Source organism: Megalobrama amblycephala, linkage group LG5 (assembly GCF_018812025.1).
Source record: "Megalobrama amblycephala isolate DHTTF-2021 linkage group LG5, ASM1881202v1, whole genome shotgun sequence".
In the NCBI taxonomy this organism is placed as follows: Eukaryota; Metazoa; Chordata; class Actinopteri; order Cypriniformes; family Xenocyprididae; genus Megalobrama; species Megalobrama amblycephala.
This window is the reverse complement of record NC_063048.1, coordinates 29022927-29047415: the sequence shown is the minus strand read 5'-3', so window position 1 is coordinate 29047415 and position 24489 is coordinate 29022927. Positions and strand designations below refer to the sequence as shown.

General features: G+C 36.4%; 2 protein-coding genes across 3 annotated transcripts in view; both read right to left on the bottom strand.

Moving 5' to 3' along the window:
• Positions 1-3801: 3801 nt before the first annotated feature.
• On the bottom strand, positions 3802-8418 carry cipca (CLOCK-interacting pacemaker a). The gene is made up of 4 exons (XM_048191702.1): positions 8254-8418; positions 7626-7740; positions 6730-6899; positions 3802-5923 (listed from the first exon to the last, which is right to left on the bottom strand). The coding sequence occupies exons 2-4, from the start codon at positions 7669-7671 to the stop codon at positions 5102-5104; spliced, it is 1038 nt and encodes a 345-aa protein (XP_048047659.1). The 5' UTR covers positions 7672-7740; positions 8254-8418; the 3' UTR covers positions 3802-5101.
• Positions 8419-11479: 3061 nt separating this feature from the next.
• pgfb (placental growth factor b) overlaps positions 11480-24489 on the bottom strand; it is a 33051-nt gene continuing 20041 nt past the window's right edge. Inside the window, exons 2-7 of one of the 2 annotated variants that reach the window (XM_048191700.1) lie at positions 18141-18174; positions 16973-17169; positions 14350-14425; positions 14121-14150; positions 13974-14036; positions 11480-12671 (exon numbers count right to left, since the gene is read on the bottom strand). In XM_048191700.1, coding sequence (XP_048047657.1) covers positions 12427-12671; positions 13974-14036; positions 14121-14150; positions 14350-14425; positions 16973-17169; positions 18141-18174 — 645 coding nt within the window. In that variant the 3' untranslated portion in view covers positions 11480-12426. Of the gene's footprint in view, positions 12672-13973; positions 14037-14120; positions 14151-14345; positions 14426-16972; positions 17170-18140; positions 18175-24489 lie in introns of both variants that reach the window. The other variant, XM_048191701.1, reaches the window with a different exon arrangement.

Sequence of the window (24489 nt, the reverse complement as noted above, 5' to 3'; positions counted from 1 at the left end):
GCTTTGGAGTATAAGAGAATATTGCAGAATGGCTCACTTCCCACCAATGAAAAGTTATATAAAGAGGAATGATCAGATGTTTTTTTCAACAATACTATGTTACTGCCCAAATTGCACAGACGACCAAGAAGTGGCTTATGTTTTGGCCTGGTCGGAGTCCAGATTTGAACCCTATAAAGAATATTTGGTCTCACATTAAATGCAAATTAACTAGAAGACATTTTTCAACTACTCATGAACTGTTTGAAGCCACATGGCTTAAACATTTAAAGAAAACAATGGGGAAGGCTTTCCTGTACTAAATTACTTTATCTACAGTATTTTTGCAATTCTTGCTAATTTCCTGACCTGTGATTTGTAGTTAAAATGGAAAAATGCACATTTTTAAAAGCTAAATAGCCTTTTTTGTTTTTGCCCCGTCTTTACAAATTTGAATTCCTATTTAAATGTTACAGTTACAGATTAACTTCTTTTAATTTCAATTAATTTTAATTCCAATTCCATTTAAGATTTGAATTTCAGCATCCTGTTTGCTACCGCAATCTAAATTCAATTCAGTTAAAAAAAAATTGAGATACTGAACTGGAATTTATATTTCTGGATAGAGCATACACTGACTTAGGGGTGTGCAATATCATGATTTTAGATTGTGAACGATTAAAATGTTTCCACAATCTGCCTTTGAAGAAAGATCGTATTATCGCTCTACAGTGCACAGTCTATAGTTGTATCCCAAATGATGCACTATACATTATGCACTTATACACTATGTACTTATGCACAAGGTACTCATCCATGTAGTGTGTGAATTTTATAGGGTTAACTTATTTTGTCATATATAATTAATGCTGTGACAGTTGAGTGCATGAAGTGTCCAACATTCCACACTTTGCTTTGTTCTGTTAATTTAGTGCATTATCCGGGTATTTAAAGTGCACTTTTTCGTTTTGGAATTTTCAGTGTTACAGACTACTTGCACTATTTATACTTAAAAACATCATAGAATAGTGCATAAATATGGGAATTGGGACGCACCTTATCAGTTGCAGTTCTGGTGCCCCCATCCCAATAGGTGTGTTCTGTTCAACTTGAAGAGTTTGCATGCATTTTAAAGTAGTTAAACGGCTTTCGCATGCTGTTCTGACAAGCTTTTCTGAGCGTGTAAACCCAAAGCACATGCATATCAAAAGCCTAACACACAGCAGGCAAGTACTGAACTAAGTTTTCTTTCGCATCTTATTGTGCTTAAACTGTCAAATGGTTTTACATAAACACAGTTGTTTATATCTTAAGTCAATGTAGACTGTTCAGATGCATGTGTTTCAGTATGTTGGATCTGTGCAATAGGTCTTAAAGTGACAGCAGCCTAATAAACCTATTGCCGTCTGTCATTAATGTTAATCAAAAAGAGAAAATCACTCACTGCTCTTGACTGAATAATTTCAGTAGCTTTAAGAATCAGTGTATAATTAATTCATATGTAGTGTTTTATTTTTAAAATTGTTTACTCAATTTTTTGAATGCTACTGTTACAGTAAATGCACTTACTGGAGCTGAAACTATTAATGCACTTTTTATTTATTTGTATCTTATTTTTAATTTATGTTATTATTTAATTTTTATTATTAATATTATTCTATTTAATTATTATTTAATATTATATTATATTGTTATAATATATTATAATAATAATATATTTAATATTTAATATATTTAATAACAAAGATAAAATAAAAGAATTGTGATAAGATTGTGGATCGTGATCCTGTCAGAATTTTTTTTTAAATATATTTTTGCCATAAACTGACTTGACAAACATAATTTTTCTAACCAAAAATCTTTAAAGTAATATCCAACACAGTTAAAGTAATTAGAAATAATGGAGGGTCAGACTAACTGAAACCCTAAGATAGTAATCCACTATTAAGATTCATGTCAGTGTTTAAATTATTATAAGTGCACGCTTGTGAGTCCTGTGCTCTCCACCCTGTTTGATGTTTTGAAACATGGTCCTCAACATCCTTTGAATTGAGAATCATATCGTAGAGAATCTGGCTAGATTAGATGGTAAGCAAACAATCAGTTCTCGTAATCTACATGTTGGATGCAGGAAAAATGGGCAGGGATAAAGATCTGAGTTACTTTGACAAGGGCCAGATATTTATGGCAAGCGACTGGGTCAGAGTGTCTCTGAAACGGCAGCACTCAGAGAACCAGCAGCATAGGCAGGTGGTCATAATGTTTTGGCTTTGCTGGGTAGATTACTTACAAATTGTAGTTGGTTACTGATTCCAAATTACAAAATTGTAGCTAGTAACATAATCCATTACATTACACATTTAAGGTAATATATATTGTGACTAGTTTTTGATTACTTTTGACCTAACTCATTTATCACATTGTTTTGAATTGTGTAACTTATTTACTGAAAATAGGAGTACTTCAGGTCTACTTTAGGTCAAAGAGGTTCAGCAGACAAAAAAGTTGGGGAATCCCTGCATTGCGTTTAAATATGAAATATTAAAAAAAGGAACATTTAAAAGAAATATAGTAGAGAGAATCAATTAATTATGAATAATTTACTGCCATTGTGAGAATAATGTAATCAATAAAAAAGTAACTGTAGTCTGATTACATTATTTTAAAACAATATAAACTAATTACAAGTACTTAATTTTATTCTGATTAAACATTCTGATTACATATACATGTATATGTGGGTGTGGTTTCCCTTTGTAAACAATTAAATAGTTTTGGAGATCTTCAATCTTCAGCTTCAATCTTAAAACACATTAAAGGTGCCCTAGATTCAAAAATTGAATTTATCTTGGCATAGTTGAATAACAGGAGTTCAGTACATGGAAAAGACATACAGTGAGTCTCAAACCCCATTGTTTCCTCCTTCTTATATAAATCTCATTTGTTTAAACGACCTCCGAAGAACAGGCGAATCTCAACATAACACCGACTGTTACGTAACAGTCGGGGTGTACGCCCCAATATTTGCATAATGCCAGCCCATGTTCAAGGGATTACACAAGCCAGTATTAACGTCTGGAGCTGCACAGCCGAATCATCAGACTAGGTAAGCAAGAATAACAGCGAAAAATGGCAGATGGAGCAATAATAACTGACATAATCCATGATAGCATATTTTTACTGATATTTGTAAATTGTCTTTCTAAATGTTTCGTTAGCATGTTTCTAATGTACTGTTAAATGAGGTTAAAGTTACCATCGTTTCTTACTGTATTCACGGAGACAAGAGCCGTCGCTATTTTCATTTTTTAAACACTTTCAGTCTGTATAATGCATAAACACAACTTCATTCTTTATAAATCTCTCCAACAGTGTAGCATTAGCCGTTAGCCACAGAGGACAGCCTCAAATTCACTCAGAATAAAACGTTAACATCCAAATAAATACTTTACTCACATAATTCGAAGCATGCATACAGCATGCATGACGAACATCTTGTAAAGATCCATTTGAGGGTTAGCTGTGTGAACTTTGTAAATGCGCTGTAATATAGTCGACAGCTGGTGTGGCAGGGAGCACACGATTTAAGGGGGCGGCGCCGAGTGTAAATCAGTGCATTGTTAATGATGCCCCAAAATAGGCAGTTAAAAAAATTTATTTAAAAAAATCTATGGGGTATTCTGAGCTGAAACTTCACAGACACATTCAGGAGACACCTTAGACTTATATTACATCTTGTGAAAAAGCATTCTTTGGCACCTTTAAAACATGATTTACTGAACAAATTGTTCAAGCTTCAAATAACCAGGCTATAGTTTGAAATGTATTTCAAATGCCTTTATTTCTGAAGGCACATAAAGTCAAATGACACCTAGAGAATACAAAACTTCACTTCAGTACAATGCTAATTCTAAACAAGACTATTGCATAGATTTCTACAGAAAAAAAAAAGTAGTATCGGGTCTGATAAATCAACACAATTTATATTTTTGGAAAGCAAATACAAATGCATTCCACAAAATGACAACAGAAAAAAAAAACAATGTAAAATTTGTACAGCAAAGTACACTAGTAGAGCGTACATGCTATCACTTATCATTACTCCACTACACCTGATCAAGGCTTATTAGTACCTGCTTTCCCAAACACAATAAACCGTCTGTATGCATGCAGTATAACAGATTGCTACAGGGGAAAAATATCAACCAGTACATTTGCCAATTTGCTCATTCGCACCCAAAACCAAATATAAACACTCTCTGTTAAGAATGTAAACAACCCACTTAAGAATACAACACAAGGCATTAAAAATATTAATCACATTCAAATAGACCCTGACTAGCACAAACGATTATAAGTCATCTTACTCTTAAAGTCCATTGGTCTTTCCCATAGACAACAATACAAAGAGTAACAAGAAGATTTACTTGGAGATGAGAACACGTTATACACATAAAAAATAATATTTATTACAAAGACACCATTACAAATGTTCAAATATGCATAAGGATGATTTCACATTTTTAACTGAATTAAAAACAATTGACTCATTATTGTGCACTTAAGTATAATCTCTTAAAGTTAAAACACAAATGTTTGTAATTTGTTAAAGGCATTTATTAGATACAGATATTAGAAAATAAAGGTCTTCCCATTTTGGTGCATTTAGAGCAGAAACTATTTTTCCAGTTCTGGTGTTCCAAGGCCTCAATTCAATAGCAACCAATTAGAGTAAAATACGGTCAATAGCGTTCTTTTTAAAATGAGAGCACGCTGTTCTAATAAACTCTGAAATTGAGTGTCATTTCATTTTCGAATGAATCACTTCATTCAGAAAAAGATGCAGTTGTAACCTAAACATTGTATTTGTATACTTTTGATAAAACCACAAGTATAAAGATGACTGATATTGGATAGATAACATATGATGTGATGAGTAGATCTCTCAAGTCTATTTCCAACTGAGATTATGAAAAGTTGAAAATTTCTTAAGTGACTGATTAGAAATGTGCCTTCTAAGGTCTGAGCAAAGATGGTTATTCCATAAAACCGCATAATTCAACAGTTGAAATATTAATATCTGAACCTGCTACTACACCACACAACCCGCATCTGTGGTATCCTACGCTGAGTCCACCATTGATTCCATTGGCGTCTCCTCGCTGTTTCTAGAGTTCTGGAGGATGAGCTGCAATCTGGTCCAGACTTTGGGGTCTCCACTACATATGGCCTCCATGAAGAGGTCAGTCTGAGCCTGCAGACTCTGAAGTTGGGCCTGGGAACGTTTGTTTTGTCGAATAAGTTCTTTTGTGCGCAGTGTGATGCCCAGCAGGCCTGACCGATTCAGAATATTATACGTGTTGCAGAAGCGTTTGCGTTTGCTGGAACTTGGAGAGTGGGCCTCTGAGATACTTTCCACATCACTGCTATGGGTGACTGAGGATTTGGGACACTTCTGAGGGAATGAAGCGAGGAAGGTGTCAGTGCAAAGTGAGAATGGTGAAGTGGTGGTATGGGGCTCCTGAAGGTCAGAAAGCCTGGATGAGGGGTTTTCCACACCCATTTCTTCCAAAGAAGCAATATTAGGGTCTACTCCATAACCCTCAAATGTCTCAGAGTCATCCTGCTTCAAAGAGGAACTGTGGAGAGGTTTATCATTGTAAGAACGTCGTTGATGTCTACCACCATGATTGTGGTTTGCTCTCTTATTGATGGCATTGGCACCCTGGTCGACTGTAGACCAATGTGCAGGGTGTGGGACAATTTTTGCAAAGGTGTTTTGCATGGGAACATGCTTTCTGGAAAGTTTCTGCTTGTCAGAGCTTTGGCCGCTACAGTCACTAGTGGGTATGACTGGCTGTAGGAAAAGCAGCTGGGACTGAGGAACCATATCTACTGAAGTGTTTAAGCTCCAAGGTTTCAACGCTGGGGCCACAGAGTTTGGCTGAAACAAGAATTATCAATGAACAATTTTGTAAAACTGATCCACAATAACAGGTGGGCCAATGACTTATAAATTTATTCAAAAATTAATTAAAATGCAACTCATTTGTGTATGAAAAAACAGCTGTACAAGCAGGCAAAGCTTCAAAAGGTCCATAAAGAGATCGTAAAACTAATCCACATGAATTGAGCAGTTTAGTCCAAATTTTCTGAAGAGACTCGATCGCTTTATATGATGAACTGATTGAATTTAGGCTTTTATTCACATATAAACATTCATCAATGCACACATCAGTTGTGGTAAACTGAAGGTCAAGCAATGAAGTTCATGTGTTACACAGCATGTTTAAACTTCTGGAAGAGGTTTGTTCTTGCATGCCAATCAGGTTTGTTTGAGTTTCTGTTTCTGTTCACTAATCAATGTTTATATGTGAATAAAAGCCTAAATTCAATCTGTTCATCATATAAAGTGATCAAGTCTCTTGAGAAAATTTGGACTAAACCACTCAATTCATAAGGATTAGTTTTACGATCTCTTTATGAACTTTTTGAAGTGTCAAAGAGGTAGCTGTCTATGGAGGGACAGAAAACTCAGATTTCATCAAAAATATCTTAATTTGTGTTCTGAAGATGAACGAAAGTCTTACTGGTTTTGGAACGACATGAGATAGAAGAATTTTTGGGTGAACTAACCCTTTAAGGTTGACCAAAACAATACTATAAGTCACAGATGTGTGTCATGAGCTAAAGCTTTTCCAGAAAAGCAACTATGGAGACAAGAGGCAGCAATGTATGAGTGTGTAATACCTGCTTGAGGACAAGGTTGTTCATTACGATCATGGGAGAGATGCCTTGATGTGAGCCAGGAATGAAAGGCACCTGGGCAGCTGTAGGCATGCTTTGTGCTGCAATACTGGTTGGTCCCATGTCTTCAAAATCTGTCTGGTCCAAAGCACTATAATACCCTGAGCTGGCATCTATGGTGGGAAAATAGTGTTAAAAGTAAAACCTAGCAATTATGTGCAGTTATACACCTATACCAGGTTAATTACGGACCATATTTTATAAATATGGTCAGTAATGGGGAAATTACTTATAATTATACCACTGCATTTGATAAAGACAAATAAGGCACTTTATTTTGCGTAAAACCATAATACACAGAAAAACAAGGGCTGTGAATAGACTTTCTCATGTAATCTGAGATTTTATTTGTTTATTTGTTTTTTAACACCATGCCAACTTTTGTTGCCATTTTCATGGCGAGATAAATTTATGGTAAACTATATCAGGTTTTTAAAATCTATTTATGAATAGATAAATCTATTTAAAATCTATTATTATTTTACGGAGCCCCACACATGTCGTGGGAAAAAAAATATGTATATCATTGTCACAATTTACATTACAAATTTGTTCCCATGGTTTACTAAATCATGGCCACGTTGTAATAATAATTTGCTCCCTTGTTTTAGTTAAATCAAAACAACAGACCAAATTTGTAAGTTGTAGGAATTAATTCTCAGCTGGTGGCTCCAATTTTAACTAAAAGGAGTGAATGAATTAGTAAACATGGCCAGGATTTACTGAAACAAGAGAATTAATTCAACAAGAGAATATATATAAACTTATTCTCCCAACATCTTATGTAACCTCAACAATAAAAAAGTACACAACAGCCAAAAAATATATAAATGACAAACCTGAATCTTTGTCGATCTCATTGGAGGCTTTCCGTTTGTTGCCCATGTTGGATCTTCTCTGGTGTCCAATTCGTTTTATTTTAGTCCATCTGTACAGCCCTGATCCAGGCAGTGACTGAGAGCAGGACAGAGCCATTAAATAAAGGAAAGTCAAAACCCTGAAATATGATAGTCTAGTGTAACATGAGCACATTTATGACTCAAGTCAATGAAATGCACCTCCAAACTGAGTTAAACTCACTCACAGACAAAACATAAGGTCTATTAGTGCAAAAAAATACCATTATCATTACTAAACACAGTTTCTGATAGTAAATAAACAGCTCAGAATGAATAACAAGCAGACACTGAGCCATGAAAACAAGCCCAAACAAGAATAAGCATAGAATAGGTCTTAATGCACCGCAGACAGAACAAAATACATCTCAACATCTTAAAATAGAGCTTGAAATCAACAGTAGCACCTTATTTTAGATCTAGTAACGTTAGTGAATAGTTTATACATACAAACAGAGTCTGAATGTCGCGCATCAGCTACTGCAACACCTTATACTATAACCATGCCAAACACGAGACTCTCCCATAAACACATACTACAACACAAAAACGCACGTTTTTCAATACTCACCAAGAACAATTCTCTTCAAACTCCTTGTCTTGTTAAAGCTTGTTTGTGAAATGACGCTTGACGAGATACACTAAGCTTATATTTTTGTTGTTGTGGGAACCTGACTGCCCAGAGTGCAACGTGAGTTTACAAACCTAGCTCCGCCTTCGCGGCTGACTTAAATGGCTGTTACTAGGGGAACAGCCTAATCGTCACCTGCTTGACGATGCAAGATCCGCCTTATATTTGCATATCGCCTTCTGATTGGTGCAGAGTTGAACCCTTGCGAATGTAAACGTGACTGTAAAATGTGGTGTGAATTTTTCACACTGTGTGAAATCTGCACTGCAGCGTCAGGAGTGAATCTAGCACGCGCTGCAGCGTCATCAGCCTCTCCATTTTTAAAAAATGAAAAATGTTGTGCAAATAGCGAAAGCCACGTAATAATCATAACTATTGTGATTTTTCACGCAGATCAAACGTCAGTGACACGCAAAAAGGTTGCGTATCAAGTTAGTAAATAAATAAATATTGGGTGGACGTGTATTTATTGTTATTATTATTTGCCATGTGCACAGTTGCTATGATTAAACGTCTTCTAATGCAAAATTGTAGTTTATTAATAAGAAATATTGTTCCTACATATCTTATCCTAAGTTTATTTTCTCTGAAAGTCAATGGAAATATTAAGCACAAATGTAACTGCTCATTTCATATGGTCATGCCCTAAAGTACAAGGACTTTGGCAAGGTGTAACATCAACAGAACTGTCCTCCCAACAGGCCCAGAAATGCCTCTTGGATAACTTCACTAACTCCAACCTCAGGAAGAGTCATAGAAGAACGCCAACAATACTATTACTGACTGCCAGAATATGTATTGTATTCAAATGGAAATCAGATAGATCAAATCAACTGGAATTTGGATACTGGATACATGAAAATAACCTGAAACTTGAAACAGATCAAACATTCTAAAAAAAATCTTTTATTGGCTTTATTGACTGTTTTGTTTAATTTATTGACGATGTGCAGAATGTGGCACAAGAACAGATCCATTTACCCTTTAAATGAACTCTTAATATGCTTTACTGTATATGAATTAAATACATATTTAATAATATGAGACATATTATTAAAGTGTGACTTTAATATCTGAAAACATTTTAAAATAAATTTTAAATCTTATTTTCAATTAGATGTGTTAACTGTATTTAATATTTGTTAACTTAAAGTTACATTTTAATAAGTATATATTCTTTAAATACTGTATATCTAAATTACATAAATCATAGACAACACCAGTGTTGGGGGTAACGCAAGTAACTTGAGTTATGTAATCAGATTACTTTTTGAAGTAACTGGTAAAGAAACGCATTACTTTTTCAATTTACAACAAAATATCTAAGTTACTTTTTAAAATAAGAAACGCAAGTTACTTTTTCACATTTATTGACTGACATGTTGTCCCCATGTTGAGAGAAATAAAGTGCAGAGGTGTTGTGTGCTCTGTGTAAGCATGATGGTTATTGTAGTTTTAGACTAAATGTGAACATGCATTTACTCATCTCACTTGCACGAAAACATTCAGTATTCCTCAAAATGAATAAAAACAGTGAAATGCAATCTCAGAATTTTTGCAAACCTGTAATAATTAACTATATTAAATTACACAAATATACTTTATGTATTTAATCTCAATTATTAACCGATGTCTTTGCTGCTGACCTTCAGTATACCTAATTCAACCATACTAATAAGCAGAAATACTTTAGATTAGATTTAGAAATAAGAACTAGAACTTCCTTCTCCTGTATCCAATTCTTCTTTAATCCAGAATGGCAGCACAGCTGAAAGGTTTGTTTGAGCTGCGCCCTCTACTGTACAGGTGTAAATATGCATTTCCTTCAGCCTGAGGCTTATTCATTTCACTTTTGGTGTGAAAGGGCCTTTTTGCCAAAAATAGAACTTTTTTGTTGTTATTAAAAAACAAACAAGCCCAGCCCCAGTGAGAAAAAGTAACGCAAAAGTAATGTAACGGATTACTTTTCATAAAAAGTAACGAAGTAACGCAATTAGTTACTTTTTTAGGGAGTAACGCAATATTGTAGTGCATTACTTTTAAAAGTAACTTTCCCCAACACTGGACAACACCTTCCACTCTTTGGTCAAAATGACACGCACATAGACAGACACACACACACAGGTTTGTTTTTGTGAATTGTGGGAACATTCCATTGGCGTAATGGTTTTTATACTGTACAAACCGTATTTTCTATCCCCTACACTACCCATCACAGGAAACTGTGCACATTTTTACTTTCTCACAAAAACTCATTCTGTATGATTTATAAGCCTTTTGAAAAGTGGGGACATGGGGTAATGTCCTCATAAGTCACCTCTTCTTGTAATACCTATGTCATTATACACTTTTGTGTCCTGATATGTCACAAAACCGCACACACACACACACACACACTGGGTTTCCATGTTTTATAGGGACTTTCCATTGACATCATGATTTTTATACTATACAGACTGTATATTCTCCCAAACCCTAAACCTACCCCTAAACACAACCCTCACAGAAATCTTTCTACATTTTCAGGCACTATTTACACTAACTCTGCCCACCAATTGTCTGATTGAGCCAGGCAATATTACAACAGAAATCTTGCTAATAACAGGATCAGTGGCATGGAAAGTAAAGCGAGTTCAAATCCACCATTTTCTGAACTCATTCTTCTCTCTTTTCCCATCTCATATCAACTCAGAGAGGCATTTATTTTAAATAAAAATTAAGAACATTTTTGAAAACTTCATTTAGAATGATTAATAAGCTGTTTTCCTTATGAGGACCAAAAAAAAAAAAAAATGTCCCCACAAGGTCGAAAATTACTGGTATTACTATCCTTGTGTGGATATTTGGTCCCCATAATGTAGGGAATACCAAGACCACACACACACACACACACACACGTTTGTTTCTATGAATAGTGAGGACATTCCATAGGCGTAATGGTAAACTGTACATTCTCTCCCCCTACACTATCCCTAAAACTACCCATCTCAGAAAACATTCTGCATTTTTACATTTTTAATAAAAACATTTTTAAAGCTATTTTAAATATGAGGACTCATGAAATTTCCTCATATTTCATGTTTGCGTCATAATACCTGTGTAATACCCATGTCATTGAACAAATTTGTGTCCTCATAAATCACACACACCAAATGTTTCACAAAATATTTTTAATGATAATCAGAAATAACAAACAATAGTCACTCTATTCTGAAAGTTACTCTTAAATTTGTATAATATTAATAGATATTAACAGTATTTTGAAAAACATACAACATTTTTATACATTGGGAATTAAATAGCCCTTTGGTGAAAAATATTGCATTTATATTTAGGGCCCTACACTCCGTCAGCAGCATAGATAATAATGCTTCTTTGGTTTAATTCCAAAGTGTAGGAAATTCAGTCATTTTCACTGACAAAACAATACAATACACCAACATTCACTCACATCGTGATGAACGTCTGTCTCGGTTCCTGTTGACTGGCCCTTTCAGAGCAAAGTCTTTGTCCTTACACAGTGCACACATCAAATCTTTTATTATTACCAAAGCTGAAATACTATAATGATATATATATTATAACAGGATGACTTTTAGATCAGTATTATTATTTGAAGAACGCTTTGTAAATGTAATTATTTTATTATTACCACTAGAGGTCAGTATGTCAATCCACTTATTTGATGCTCAAGTCTAGGTCTAAACCCACAAAGAAGCTTTAAAATAAGCAAACAGAAAATACTACATATGAAAACATGACCTAACACGGTTTTCACATGATTAAACTGTAATACAGTCTAGGCTTAGTTGTGATATAGAATCTAAAGACAGATGAAAATAGAATATCTTTGGCATTGTTTGTTCTGTGGTTCCTCTTATGAACAAATACAAAATGGCTTTGTTAATATATTGATTAATGGAACACAACCAGTTCGGTGGATTTTAATAAATAAGGGGGAAGACTTGGAAAAGTTGGCAGCTAAACCAGTTACACTACTACTTCTACTATACTACTTGACTTCTACTAATGTTATTAATATAACACAATAAAATAACAATCTTATTATATTATAATAATATAAGTCCTTTGGGTTTAAGTCAGTCTCAGATTTTAGGTTTGGTCTTCTGTTGTTTTTCTTCTGTAGAGACTAGCACAACAGGAGTTTCCTGTATAGATCACTGCTGACAGAAGCCCCGTCACCATAACAACTCTGCATCTAGGATCGTGGGGTGCAGAGCAGTGGCAGTATCCATAAGTGAATGATGATGATGGTGAGGGTCGCACAGAAGGGGGCGGGTGCGCGTGATTGGCTGGCATCACGGCGAGACAGCATTTACCTACGGGGAGGCTGGCACCTGTAATAGAGCACATATCAGCGTAAATGTGCTGCTTACGCTCAGAAAACAGTGCTCTCTTTGTCCTTGTGATCTAAAAAACCCTGTTCTTATCAAAATGTCTCTGAAATGTGGAGACTTCATTTCAGCTTTGTTTCAGAACCTAGAGAGATGATGTCTGAAATAACTGGCTTTAAAGTCACCATGAAATCAAAATTTACATTTTTTTATGGAACATTGCAGTATTATAATGGTTTATCCATGCACATCATTATTTTTTAAATAACGTGCCCTCGTAATCTTTAATCAAAATAACTACCCCTCCCTCTTGCAGCATCATCGCTTTTCTTCTCTGATGATGTTTACTGGCATGAGGGCGGGACAACCTGTCACTCACATGAGATCCACCAATAGCAAACCACAACCATCCAATGATCCAATCAGTGCCCCACAGATAAAATACTGTCACGTCCTACCGTTTCACTCAGATATACATCACAATAGGGAAAAAAAACACTATTGCAACTTACATTTCATGTTGACTTTAAGTGTAAAAATTGACTGAAGTGTCCATTTAAACCCAAGTGCAAATAGCCCACCTTGTTGACATGTGCTATTTACACTAACTCCGGCCACCCACTGTCTGATTGAGCCAGACAAAATTACAAAAGAAATCTTGCTGATAACAGGATCAGTGGCATGGAAAGTAAAGTGGGTGGCGTTGGCTTCGACCCACTTCTGGGTTCTACGTCAGAACGCTGACTCATTATTGACCGGCTCCTGTGTCAGCATCACACACATGCTTCGTGATGCTCACATGTGCAGCATCGGCCAATACTGAGCCGGCGTTCTGACGTAGAACCCGGAAGCCCTGCACTGTGTTTACAATGTCAACAGCGTAGGAAAATGACAGGGAAGAGAAGAAATTGTTGAATAAAGTCGTTATTTTTGTTTTGTTTTTGTACACATAGTATTCTCGTCGCTTCATAACGTTAAGGTTGAATCACTGTAGTCACGTTGAATGTTTTAACAATGTCTTTACTACCTTTCTGGGCCTTAAAAGTTGCAATGATGTTGCTGTCTATGGGTAGTTCAGAAACCCTCGGATTTCATCAAATATATCTTAATTTGTGTTCCGAAGATGAACAAAGGTCTTACAGGTGTGGAACGACACGAGAGTGAGTAATTAATGACGGAAATTTCATTTTTGGGTAAATGAACCCTTTATATGTACTATGTACTTTATGCATATCTATGCTTATTAGAGTATTGCATTGGTAGTTTAGCTACAAGCTAATGTAAAACCATCAATATTGAACTTACCTATCACAGTCTTTTGTTCTCTGTTTCTCCTTTCTTTTTCTCCCTCTATTTCTGGGTTTCCATCTACAACAAAATGAATAATCACTGTAATCCAATTTGTTTGTATACCAAAATGTAATTGTGTATAATTGTAGTGTGACTTGTTACCTGTCTTGTTTTGTTGTACGTTTTCTTTGTCTTGGCATCACAATGTAAGAGAAATCATGCAGTGACAAAAAGAAAAGTGGAGGGACTATTCAGTTTATCCAGAATATTAAAAACATTCCACATTTATGTTCAATATACATATCTGTAATAACAATACACGGCTGTATCACAAAATAGCTGTATGCAAAACATGCGGTTACAAAAATGAATTGATCTTTTCCTTACCTACATTCACAGGCTTTGTGCTCCACAAAGGTCATCTCCACATATTCCTGGCCCTGCTCTGCTGGCTTAATCTTTAATAACTGAAAAAGTCATAATGTTAATATCCATCGCAACTGTGTGCCTGACACAGACAAAACAATGTAATTCTACAGATATAGTTACAGGTATTACTTTAGTGAAAAACAAAAAATAATGCCAAAGTTACCTCCAACAATCAAGGCCATTTTATATAATATAATATAATATAATATAATATAATATAATATAATATAATATAATATAATATAATATAATATAATATAATATAATATAATATAATATAATATAATATAATATAATATAATATAATATAATAAATATAATATAATATAATATAATATAATAGTGACAGATATGGTATGCAGCACAAGCGGCGATAGAGTTAACAAACAAAGTCTTTATTCCAAGTAATAAACATGCAGAATATATTCAGGGAAACAGGCAAAAACGCAAACCACATAAAATATGATGAGAACTGACAAGGGACCGAACAAAACAGGGAATTAAATACAAGATGAACATAATGACTGACAGGTGATAATTATATGTAACCATAGAAACAAACAAGGAGATAATCAGTAACCAAGAAAACCTAAACTGAACTAAGCAGTGAAACAGGAATTAAACAAAACAGAATAAAAGTCCATAACCATGACAGTACTCCTCCCTCCTGGAAGGCACATCCTCATGCCGTAACAAGTACACCTGAGGAGAGGGGGAGGGGTGATGGGCAGGGAAGAGGAGGAGTCATTAGGGATAGACACCATGGTGGAGCAGACGGTGAAGCTTTGGCTGAAGGCCCAGGCAGAACCAGGGACTATCTAGGGGAGCAGAGAGGCTGATGGACCAGGGCGACATCCACAGCCCGGAAGCCCAAGTTGGAGCTACTGACTCGCGGAGCCAAGGCGGAGACGGAGGCTCAGCAGACCGGGGCAATGACGGAGGGAGTGAGGATGACGGGGAAGCCAGACAGAAGGAGAAGCTGGTGGAGCCGAAGGGGTGGAGGGTCGAGGCACAGCCGGAGACCCAGAAGTTCATGGCAGAGTGACAACTGACTGAGGCTGAGCCAGAGGGACGAGGGAGCCCGGGGGAGTCCAAGGGCTGACGGAGCATGGTGAAGTCAAGGGAGCGCAGAGCCGGTGCAGAACTGAAGGGCTGACAGGCCGAGGTGGAGACATGAGCCTGGAGGCCTGAGGTGCAGCCAGGGACTCAGCGTCACACTGAGCTGGTGCAGGGGAAGCCTGAAGCAGAGCTAAAGAGATGCATAGAGCTAGCGGTGGGAGCAGAGCAGAGGAGCAGGAAGACACAGGTGAAGCCGGTGCATCTAGGGGACTGGACGGAACCAGCAAAAGAAAATGGAACCAGGAAGTCGGGCAGGACTATCAGAGGAGGAAGGTCTCCAGAGAGGACCGGAGCATCCAGACAGCTGGATGGGACAGGCAGGAAAAGAGTAGGTTCGAGGGTGGGGACTTGGGAGGGAACTGGATCTGTGGCCCACAGGTCTATCAGGTTGTCATCTGCTCCTGCTCCAAGTAATAAACACGCAGGAGATACATAAAATGGTCAGAAAAAAGAGAATATCCATTGAGTAGCAGTTCTGTGGGCAAAAATGCCCTGTTTATGCCAGAGGTCAGAGGAGAATGGCCTGACTGGTTCAAGCTGATAGAAAGGCAACAGTCACACAAATAATCAATTGTTACAACCAAGGTCTTCAGAAGAGCATCTCTGAACGCACAACACGTTGAACCTTGAAGCAATTGGGCTACAGCAGCAGAAGACACACCGGGTGCCACTCCTGTCAGCTAAAAACAGGAAATTGAGGCTACAGTTTGCATGGGCACACCAAAATTGGATAGAAGATTAGAAAAGTGTTGCCTGGTGATGACATTAACTCGATTTGATGAGTCAGAATATGGCGTAAACAACATGAAAGCATGGATCCATCCTGCCTTGTATATATTTTCTTGGCACACTTTGGGCCCCTTTGTACCAACTGAGTATCATTTAAATGCATAATGTTTATGACCACATGTACCCATCTTCTGATGGCTACTTCCAGCAGGATAACACACCATAACAATGCTCAAATCATCTCAAACTAGTTTCTTGAACATGACAATGAGTTGACTATACGCAAATGGCCTCCAGTCACCAGATCTCAATCCAATAGAGCACCTTTGGGATGTGGTGGAATGGGAGATTCGAATCATGGAAGTGCGGCTGACAAATCTGCAGCAACTGTGTGATGTTATCATGTCAGTATTGACAATTCTCTGAGGAATGTTTCCAGGACCTTGTTGAATGTATGCCTCAAAGAATTAAAGCAGTTCTGAGGGCAAAAGGGGGTCCAACCAGGTACTAGCAAGGTGAACCGAATAAAGGGGCTGGTGAGTGTCTAATATAATATAATATTTAGAGGAATCAAATGTCTAAGTACATGTGGAAGCCAGTTTCCTTCCCAGAGTGAAAAAAAGTAATTTTTAGATAAATGTGAAAATAAGACAGTCACAACTGTGAGATATTATTATAAAGTCACAATTATCATAAGAACTTTTGTGCTTCTTTTGAAACAGTATTGTTGTTCTTACTTGCATAGTGGTGTTAGAAGTGAGCGTAGGGTGACACTCCAGGTTCTCATCTCCACAGCAACCAGCGCAGCGGACCAATGGCACACATGCGGGGCTGAAAATGTGCTCCACCTCCCCAGGGTACTCCTGAACGACTTCCACTAGCTTCTCTATAGTGCGGCAGAAGCTTTTCCCCCAAACCTCTTGAAAGAGCATCACTGCAACACAGCAAAAGAAATATGAGACAATCACATTTAAAAGAGTGCAAGAATGCAAGCAATCACTGAGCAATAGATAAGCTATTGTTAAATGTATAAACATGCTAGTCATTCATTTGAGATGAGAACTTGTCACAGAATCCATAATTAACCAATAACAATGTGCCTCATTAGACTAGAATCATAGTTACTAAAAGTCTGAACCTCACACGCTGCTTCATATAGTTTCATCTCAAGATACTTTTGTTCTTATTACATTTGTTCTAATGTATACATGACCCACATTTATACATGCAGAAAACTATACATGCAGAAGTTTGATTTACAAAATCTCTGGGAAAGACAATAAGAAAAATCTCTGCAGTGCGTGTGTGAATTTCCTGTTTTTCATTTATCAGGATTTCTCAAAACAGAATGTCCTATGTGGTCTTGCAGAGAAACGGCTCTTTATTACCAACTTTGAATTTTTATTGCCATATTACTCTCGCTATTAGTGTCAGCTTCTCTCTTACATTTGAAATAAAGAGGCTATAAATATTTATTTGACAGCAAATTTCTTTAAAAAAAACTCTACTAAACAAAAAACACATGGCAAGTAAAGGGACTTTGTAAGTTAAGTATAATGTACAGTCCCCTTTGTAGGAGTTTCTGAAAAATATAAATTTTTCATCTGTCTAATCCTCATAACAAAGACAAAAAGTGAGAATCATTTATTTTTTTATTTTTTTTTAAAGTACCTTTATGCCAATAAAAACTAAATTAATTCCATAAAATTATATCATGATGGGAACACCCAAAAGGCTCTATATGTGAAGCGCCTAACGGAACTCTTTAAGCTTCAATATAGAACCTTTTCTTCTATGTATGTATCATCTAAAAAAAAATGCAAAAATGTAGGTGCGGCAAGATAAACCCAGTACATTGATGTTTATGTATTTGATATGTTTTATGTCACGAGGTGATTCTCTTACCTTTAGTGCCGTTTACATTTACTAAGGAAGAACTCTGCAAAAAAAGTGAAGAAAAAAAAAGAGATTATAATATGATCTATACTATAGAGTATAAATAAAGGCCATGATAAAAGAAAAAATTGTGTGAACATGCACATCATTTTTTTATCAGATTGACGAAAAATTGTTTAATCTTCATAAAGCAGTGCTTTCCGACCTTTTTTGTTTTCCCATATGTCGCATTCAAAAGGCTCATATATATTATGCTGGACCCACATTGGACCAGTGGTTTGGAAAATAGATGGATGGATGATTCAGGACCCTCATAGTGCATTATGGGTATTCTCTGGCCGTTGAGCGTACATAAGTTGCACACTCATTATTGTGGTGCATTATAGGATTGAATAAGTGCTCTTGATAACGTCCACTATGGTTCGGACACCACTACAAATGGCTGTCTTCTCATACAGGAGATACGCTGATGTGTGTTCATGTGTGTGTGGAAGGCCCACAGCAGAGATGGGCACTCGAGTTAGAGACTCGGACTCGAGTCGCACTCGAGTTGCATTTTAACAGACTTCAGACTCAGACTCGACCTGAAATGACTTCAGACTTGACTCGACTCGGCACAAAAGACTCAGAATATTTTAAAAACGACTCAAGAGAGAGATAGAAAGAGATGTTAATCCATTTATTACTTAAAGCTCATATTTTAATGTATCACATTCAGCATGTGTAGAGTTTTCAATTGACATTCTTAAACGTTCCGAGGTTTGATATTTTCTGATAATGACTGTTGTCAATAACAACGAAGCTGTATAACAATCTGCTGTATAACAAACCGTGACTCACTGGCGCCATCTTGTGGATGTACATTATCCCTTACATCATAGGATCTTAATTTTAAATAAAACAGATTAGAGAAAGATCATATAATTTTGTCTGTATATTACAACTAGGATAAAACATAGGATTTGATTATGAGATTTTTTTTTTTTTTTTTTATGACTTGAGACTCGACTCGGACTCGTGACAAACGACTCCAGACTTGACTCAGACTTCAGTGATAAAGACTTCAGACTTGACTCGGACTCCAGATAAAAGACTCGTGAACATCTCTGGCCCACAGTTTCTGAAGTGCAGAGGGAATAAAATATTATTTAAAAGTCTTCTTTTTCATGGTAGGCCTACTGTATGTTCATCGAGTAACACTGTTTAATGCCGCAAACCGTTCTGTTTATAGAGTACTTTGCTGAGAGATAAGTAGATGTATGTGTGTGAAGGATAAAAAAGTAACATTTTAGTAGCCTACATATTTTGCCTCAAATATATGTGTTGTGTGTTAACCGTTTTATAAAAGCAGTAAGCCCTGTGAAGCCATGTTTTACAGTGAATTTAGAATAGCTCCGCTCCACGTTGTGCCAAACAATGCCCCTTAGCTGTTCTAAATTCGTTGTAAACCACGGCTTCTTGGGCCCATTTTTTAATAAACCAGCATGTTGGTCCAGGCTGGTCATGCTGTTCTCAAGCAAAACTGAGATGGTGAAGCTGGTCCACATTCATTCCCGCTTCCCATGCTGGTGACAAGCAAACCAGCAACCGACATCCCACGCTGGTCCCAGCATGCAAAACATATGTGACCTGCAATGCTGGATTTTTCAGTGGGGAATTACTGATTTAAATGACAGGGCCTTTAAACAACAGCCCTCTCTGGTGGCAAGAAAGAACAATGCATGTTTCTTATTCTGTGTTTTTACAGGACATTTACTCTGTAAAAGTCTTTCTCTAATGTGTGCCAGGACAAGAAGCTGAGCCATATCATATTCCTGTAAGTGTGCGTCTGTTCAAGTTCAAAATATGCTTCCTGTAGAGATTTAGCCATTTATTTTCCCATTGGTCCATCTCCCTCTGCGGTTATTTTCAATTGAGCCTATGATAAACAGCATGTTTTTTCTTTCTTTGTATAAACCAGAAAAATGCAGGAATTGTTGTGGTTTTAAGTCAGTGCCATGAGGGATATGGCATGCAATACTTTGGGATGGGAAATATGGGGGAAATATAAAACAGTGTTTGAGAATTTAATTCATCACATAAGTCTCCAAAACCTTTTTTTCTGAGATATATTCTGCTATATTGTACTACTGTATGCTATATACTACTACACTGTAAAACAAGTGTTTAAGCTTCAAGTAGTCAACTTGAAATGTAAAGTTGTCAATTTGACAACACTGACAATTTGGATATTTGAGTTCTCTCACTAAAGTTCAATCCAGGGATGTTAATTCTAATGCTAAATTTTTAATTGTAATAGCTTACTGCAAATATTGCTACAGGCTCTTTGCACAATTTTGTAGTCAGTTAATTACAGCCTATATAAATGAGAAAAACTAGGGTCACGATTAGGCAATAAAAAGGATCTGGGCCCTTCTCCATTCACAGAGTTATTCAGAGTTTAAAGGCCAAGCCATTTCAGCAAGACTAGTTCATTGTGAAAGTGGAAGGGAAATTCTGCGGGGTAAATGTGATAACTGTGTTTGCAATTTTTATTCTAAAAAGAGGGAATTTACTGAGACATTTACAGTAAAGAGTAAGTATTTCCATTAACCCTATAAAACACAGATGGAAATGCAGAACTTTCAATGTTCTGTTCAATGTTCTATCAGAGAACTTTAAAAAAATTACATTTTAATAACTTAATGAGAACAGGTCACTGTGATTTTGCCACGTAAGACATGTTCCTGGGTGAACATATTTTATTGATCCTGAAGCAACATTCCTGTCTGAAAATTTAGCCCTAACCCTATCCCTATCCCAAAACCTAGCCTTACCCATAAGGTATCCCTAAAATCAGAGGGAAATGATGTACAGTAGAAGCACCTAATCCTGGTTGTAAGCCTAAACTTGACATAAACTGTAAACGTGTCCCTCAAATCTGATTGGTTGATTTGAATATTGTTCTAGGACCAATATTCCAATAAGATGTTGATCAATAACATCCAATAATATCGTCAATACGCGTTAATATATTGATCAATAACATCCAAACATCCAATAAGATGCTGATCCAGGAACATGTTGAACTTGGTAAAATCAGTTTCACCATTAAAGGATTAGTTCACTTTCAAATTAAAAATTAGCCCAAGCTTTATTCACCCTCAAGCCATCCTGTCTGACTTTCTTCTTTCTGAAGAACAGAGTCGAAGATATTTGAATAAATATCCTGATGCATCAGAGCTTTATAATGGCAGTGAACAGGGTTCACGAGTATGAGCTGGAGAATGTGTCTCCATCCACACCCATCATAAACGTACTCCACACGGCTCCGGGGGTTAATAAAAGCCTTCTGAAGTGAAACGATGCGTTTGTGTAAAAAAAAAAAAAAAAAAAAAAACATATTTAACAAGTTATGAAGTAAAATATCTAGCTTCCTCCAGACCGCCTTCCGTATTCAATGAATGAAGAAAGTGTAAAACTCTCACAGTTTAAAGAGCTTATGCTATGTCCTATGCCTTCCCTATTCAACTTGCGGAAAAAGTGTAACTGATGCAACGACAGTTTACACTTTCTTCGTAACTTGAATACGGAAGGCGGTCTGGCAGAAGCTATATTACTTCATAACGCAACGTCAAACGCATCGCTTTGCTTCAAAAGGTCTTTATTAACCCCCCCGGTGCCGTGTGGAGTACGTTTGTGATGGATGTGGATGGAGACACTTTCTTCAGCTCATACTCGTGACCCCTGTTCACTGCCATTATAAAGCTCGGATGCGTCAGGATATTTATTAAAGGTCCCGTTCTTCGTGATCCCATGTTTCAAACTTTAGTTAGTGTGTAATGTTGTTGTTAGAGTATAAATAAAATCTTTTATAAATAAAAATTTAAAGCTCAAAGTTCAATGCCAAGCGAGATATTTTATTTAACAGAAGTCGCCTACATCGAACAGCCAGTTTGGACTACATCCCTCTACTTCCTTCTTTAATGACGTCACCAAAACAGTTTTTTGACTAACCTCCGCCCACAGGAATACACAAGAGTTGCGTTTGTAGAGTGTGTTTGTCGCCATGTCGTCGAAACGCTGTTATTTTCATCCCGCAGTCCAATCACCTTTGTTTGGCCTTCTCAGGGACGCTATCAAAGCTTCAAAAAACCACGAAAAACGGGACCTTTAAAATATCTCAGATTGTATCAGAAAGAAGAAAGTCATATACACCTAGGATGGCTTGAGAGTGAGTAAAGCTTGGGCTAATTTTGATTTGAAAGTGAACTAATCTTTTAATTTGTACTTACATAGAGACTTTACTGTAGACTCTGGCATTAGCATTGGCATTAGCTAATAACATGGTTCTCCAAAAAGCAAAAAATATCACAAAAATATGTGTCAAAACCAAGAATTCCTTATTAGATGGAACTATTTTTTTGTGAATAATTTTAAGTATTGAATTAAAAATATATATGAATTTATAAATAACATTTTTACTGAATAATGTTAATAATGATATGTTTTTTTATTTTGTTTTGTTTTTTGCTCAACTTATAGTGCATTCTGGAATCGTCTGCCTTATGTCTTAATTAAGCTTATACAGCATAATTTTGCTGCCTACTCTGGAACATGCTTATGTCGCCATAAATGCTGTCTAGTTATGCAGTAAGAGTTCAGTGACAGTCAGGGATAAAGGCATGCTTATTCAAAGGCGGCTACTACACTGCAAGTCTTTCAGACATGAGAAATCAGGCACTTGGCATCTCCATGCCCCTTTGGTTGTGAACAGAAGAGCAAGGTTCACAAAAACTTGGCACATCAACTCATCGATGTGAGGGACCTCACGTAGCACCTCTTTGTCCGTGTGTGTGTAACCAGATGGACTGCATGAAAATAAAGAACTCATGAAGGTTCTTTATGGGTCATAAATACTGAATGTGAAGGTTATAGAGAACCTCCCCAGTGTCACGACGAGGGACTTACACACGATCAATGCTTAAAGGTATGGTGCATAATTTTGGCACCATTAGCAACACCGAATGCTATATTGGTTGAGTCACTTAAATCTTTTTTTTTTTCATTAGTTAGTAAATCACAAAGCTAATAATGAACACTTGTAAAACTTTATGTTAAGTTGAGTTCCCAGTATGCAAAGCAATGCAAATTACAATTTACTGTTCTATTGTATTATATTTATTGTCACTTTCAGTACTTTTATTAAATGGTAATGTTTCAGTGCTCATTATAACTTGTCACCATTATTGTGGTATGTGTGGTACTGTAAGTGTTGACATCCACCTGTGTGTAATATTTTAATGGATTCTTGGTCTCTTCAGATTATTTTGATGAGTCCATGTCAACGCCTTAGGCCATTATTTAAATTGCAGACAGGACAGACTGCCATGGAAAACATTCTGGTGTGGGAGTATAAAGTTCAGAAAAGATTATGAGTACTAACTTTCTTGGAATAAGTAAATAAAAACAACAAAATAAGACGAGAATCTATCTATCTATCTATCTATCTATCTATCTATCTATCTATCTATCTATCTATCTATCTATCTATCTATCTATCTATCTATCTATGTCTGTCTGTCTGTCTGTCTGTCTGGCTGGCTATCTATCTATCTATCTATCTATCTATCTATCTATCTATCTATCTATCTATCTATCTATCTATCTATCTATCTATCTATCTATCTATCTATCTATGTCTACCTGTCTGTCTATCTATCTATCTATCTATCTATCTATCTATGTCTACCTGTCTGTCTGTCTGTCTGTCTGTCTATCTATCTATGTCTACCTGTCTGTCTGTCTGTCTGTCTGTCTGTCTGTCTATCTATCTATCTATCTATCTATCTATCTATCTATCTATCTATGTCTGTCTGGCTGGCTGGCTATCTATCTATCTATCTATGTCTACCTGTCTGTCTGTCTGTCTGTCTGTCTGTCTATCTATCTATCTATCTATCTATCTATCTATCTATGTCTACCTGTCTGTCTGTCTGTCTGTCTGTCTATCTATCTATCTATCTATCTATCTATGTCTGTCTGGCTGGCTATCTATCTATGTCTACCTGTCTGTCTGTCTGTCTGTCTGTCTGTCTGTCTGTCTATCTATCTATCTATCTATCTATCTATCTATCTATCTATCTATCTATCTATCTATGTCTGTCTGGCTGGCTGGCTATCTATCTATCTATCTATCTATCTATGTCTACCTGTCTGTCTGTCTGTCTGTCTGTCTGTCTGTCTATCTATCTATCTATCTATCTATCTATCTATCTATCTATCTATCTATCTATCTATCTATGTCTACCTGTCTGTCTGTCTGTCTGTCTGTCTGTCTGTCTGTCTATCTATCTATCTATCTATCTATCTATCTATG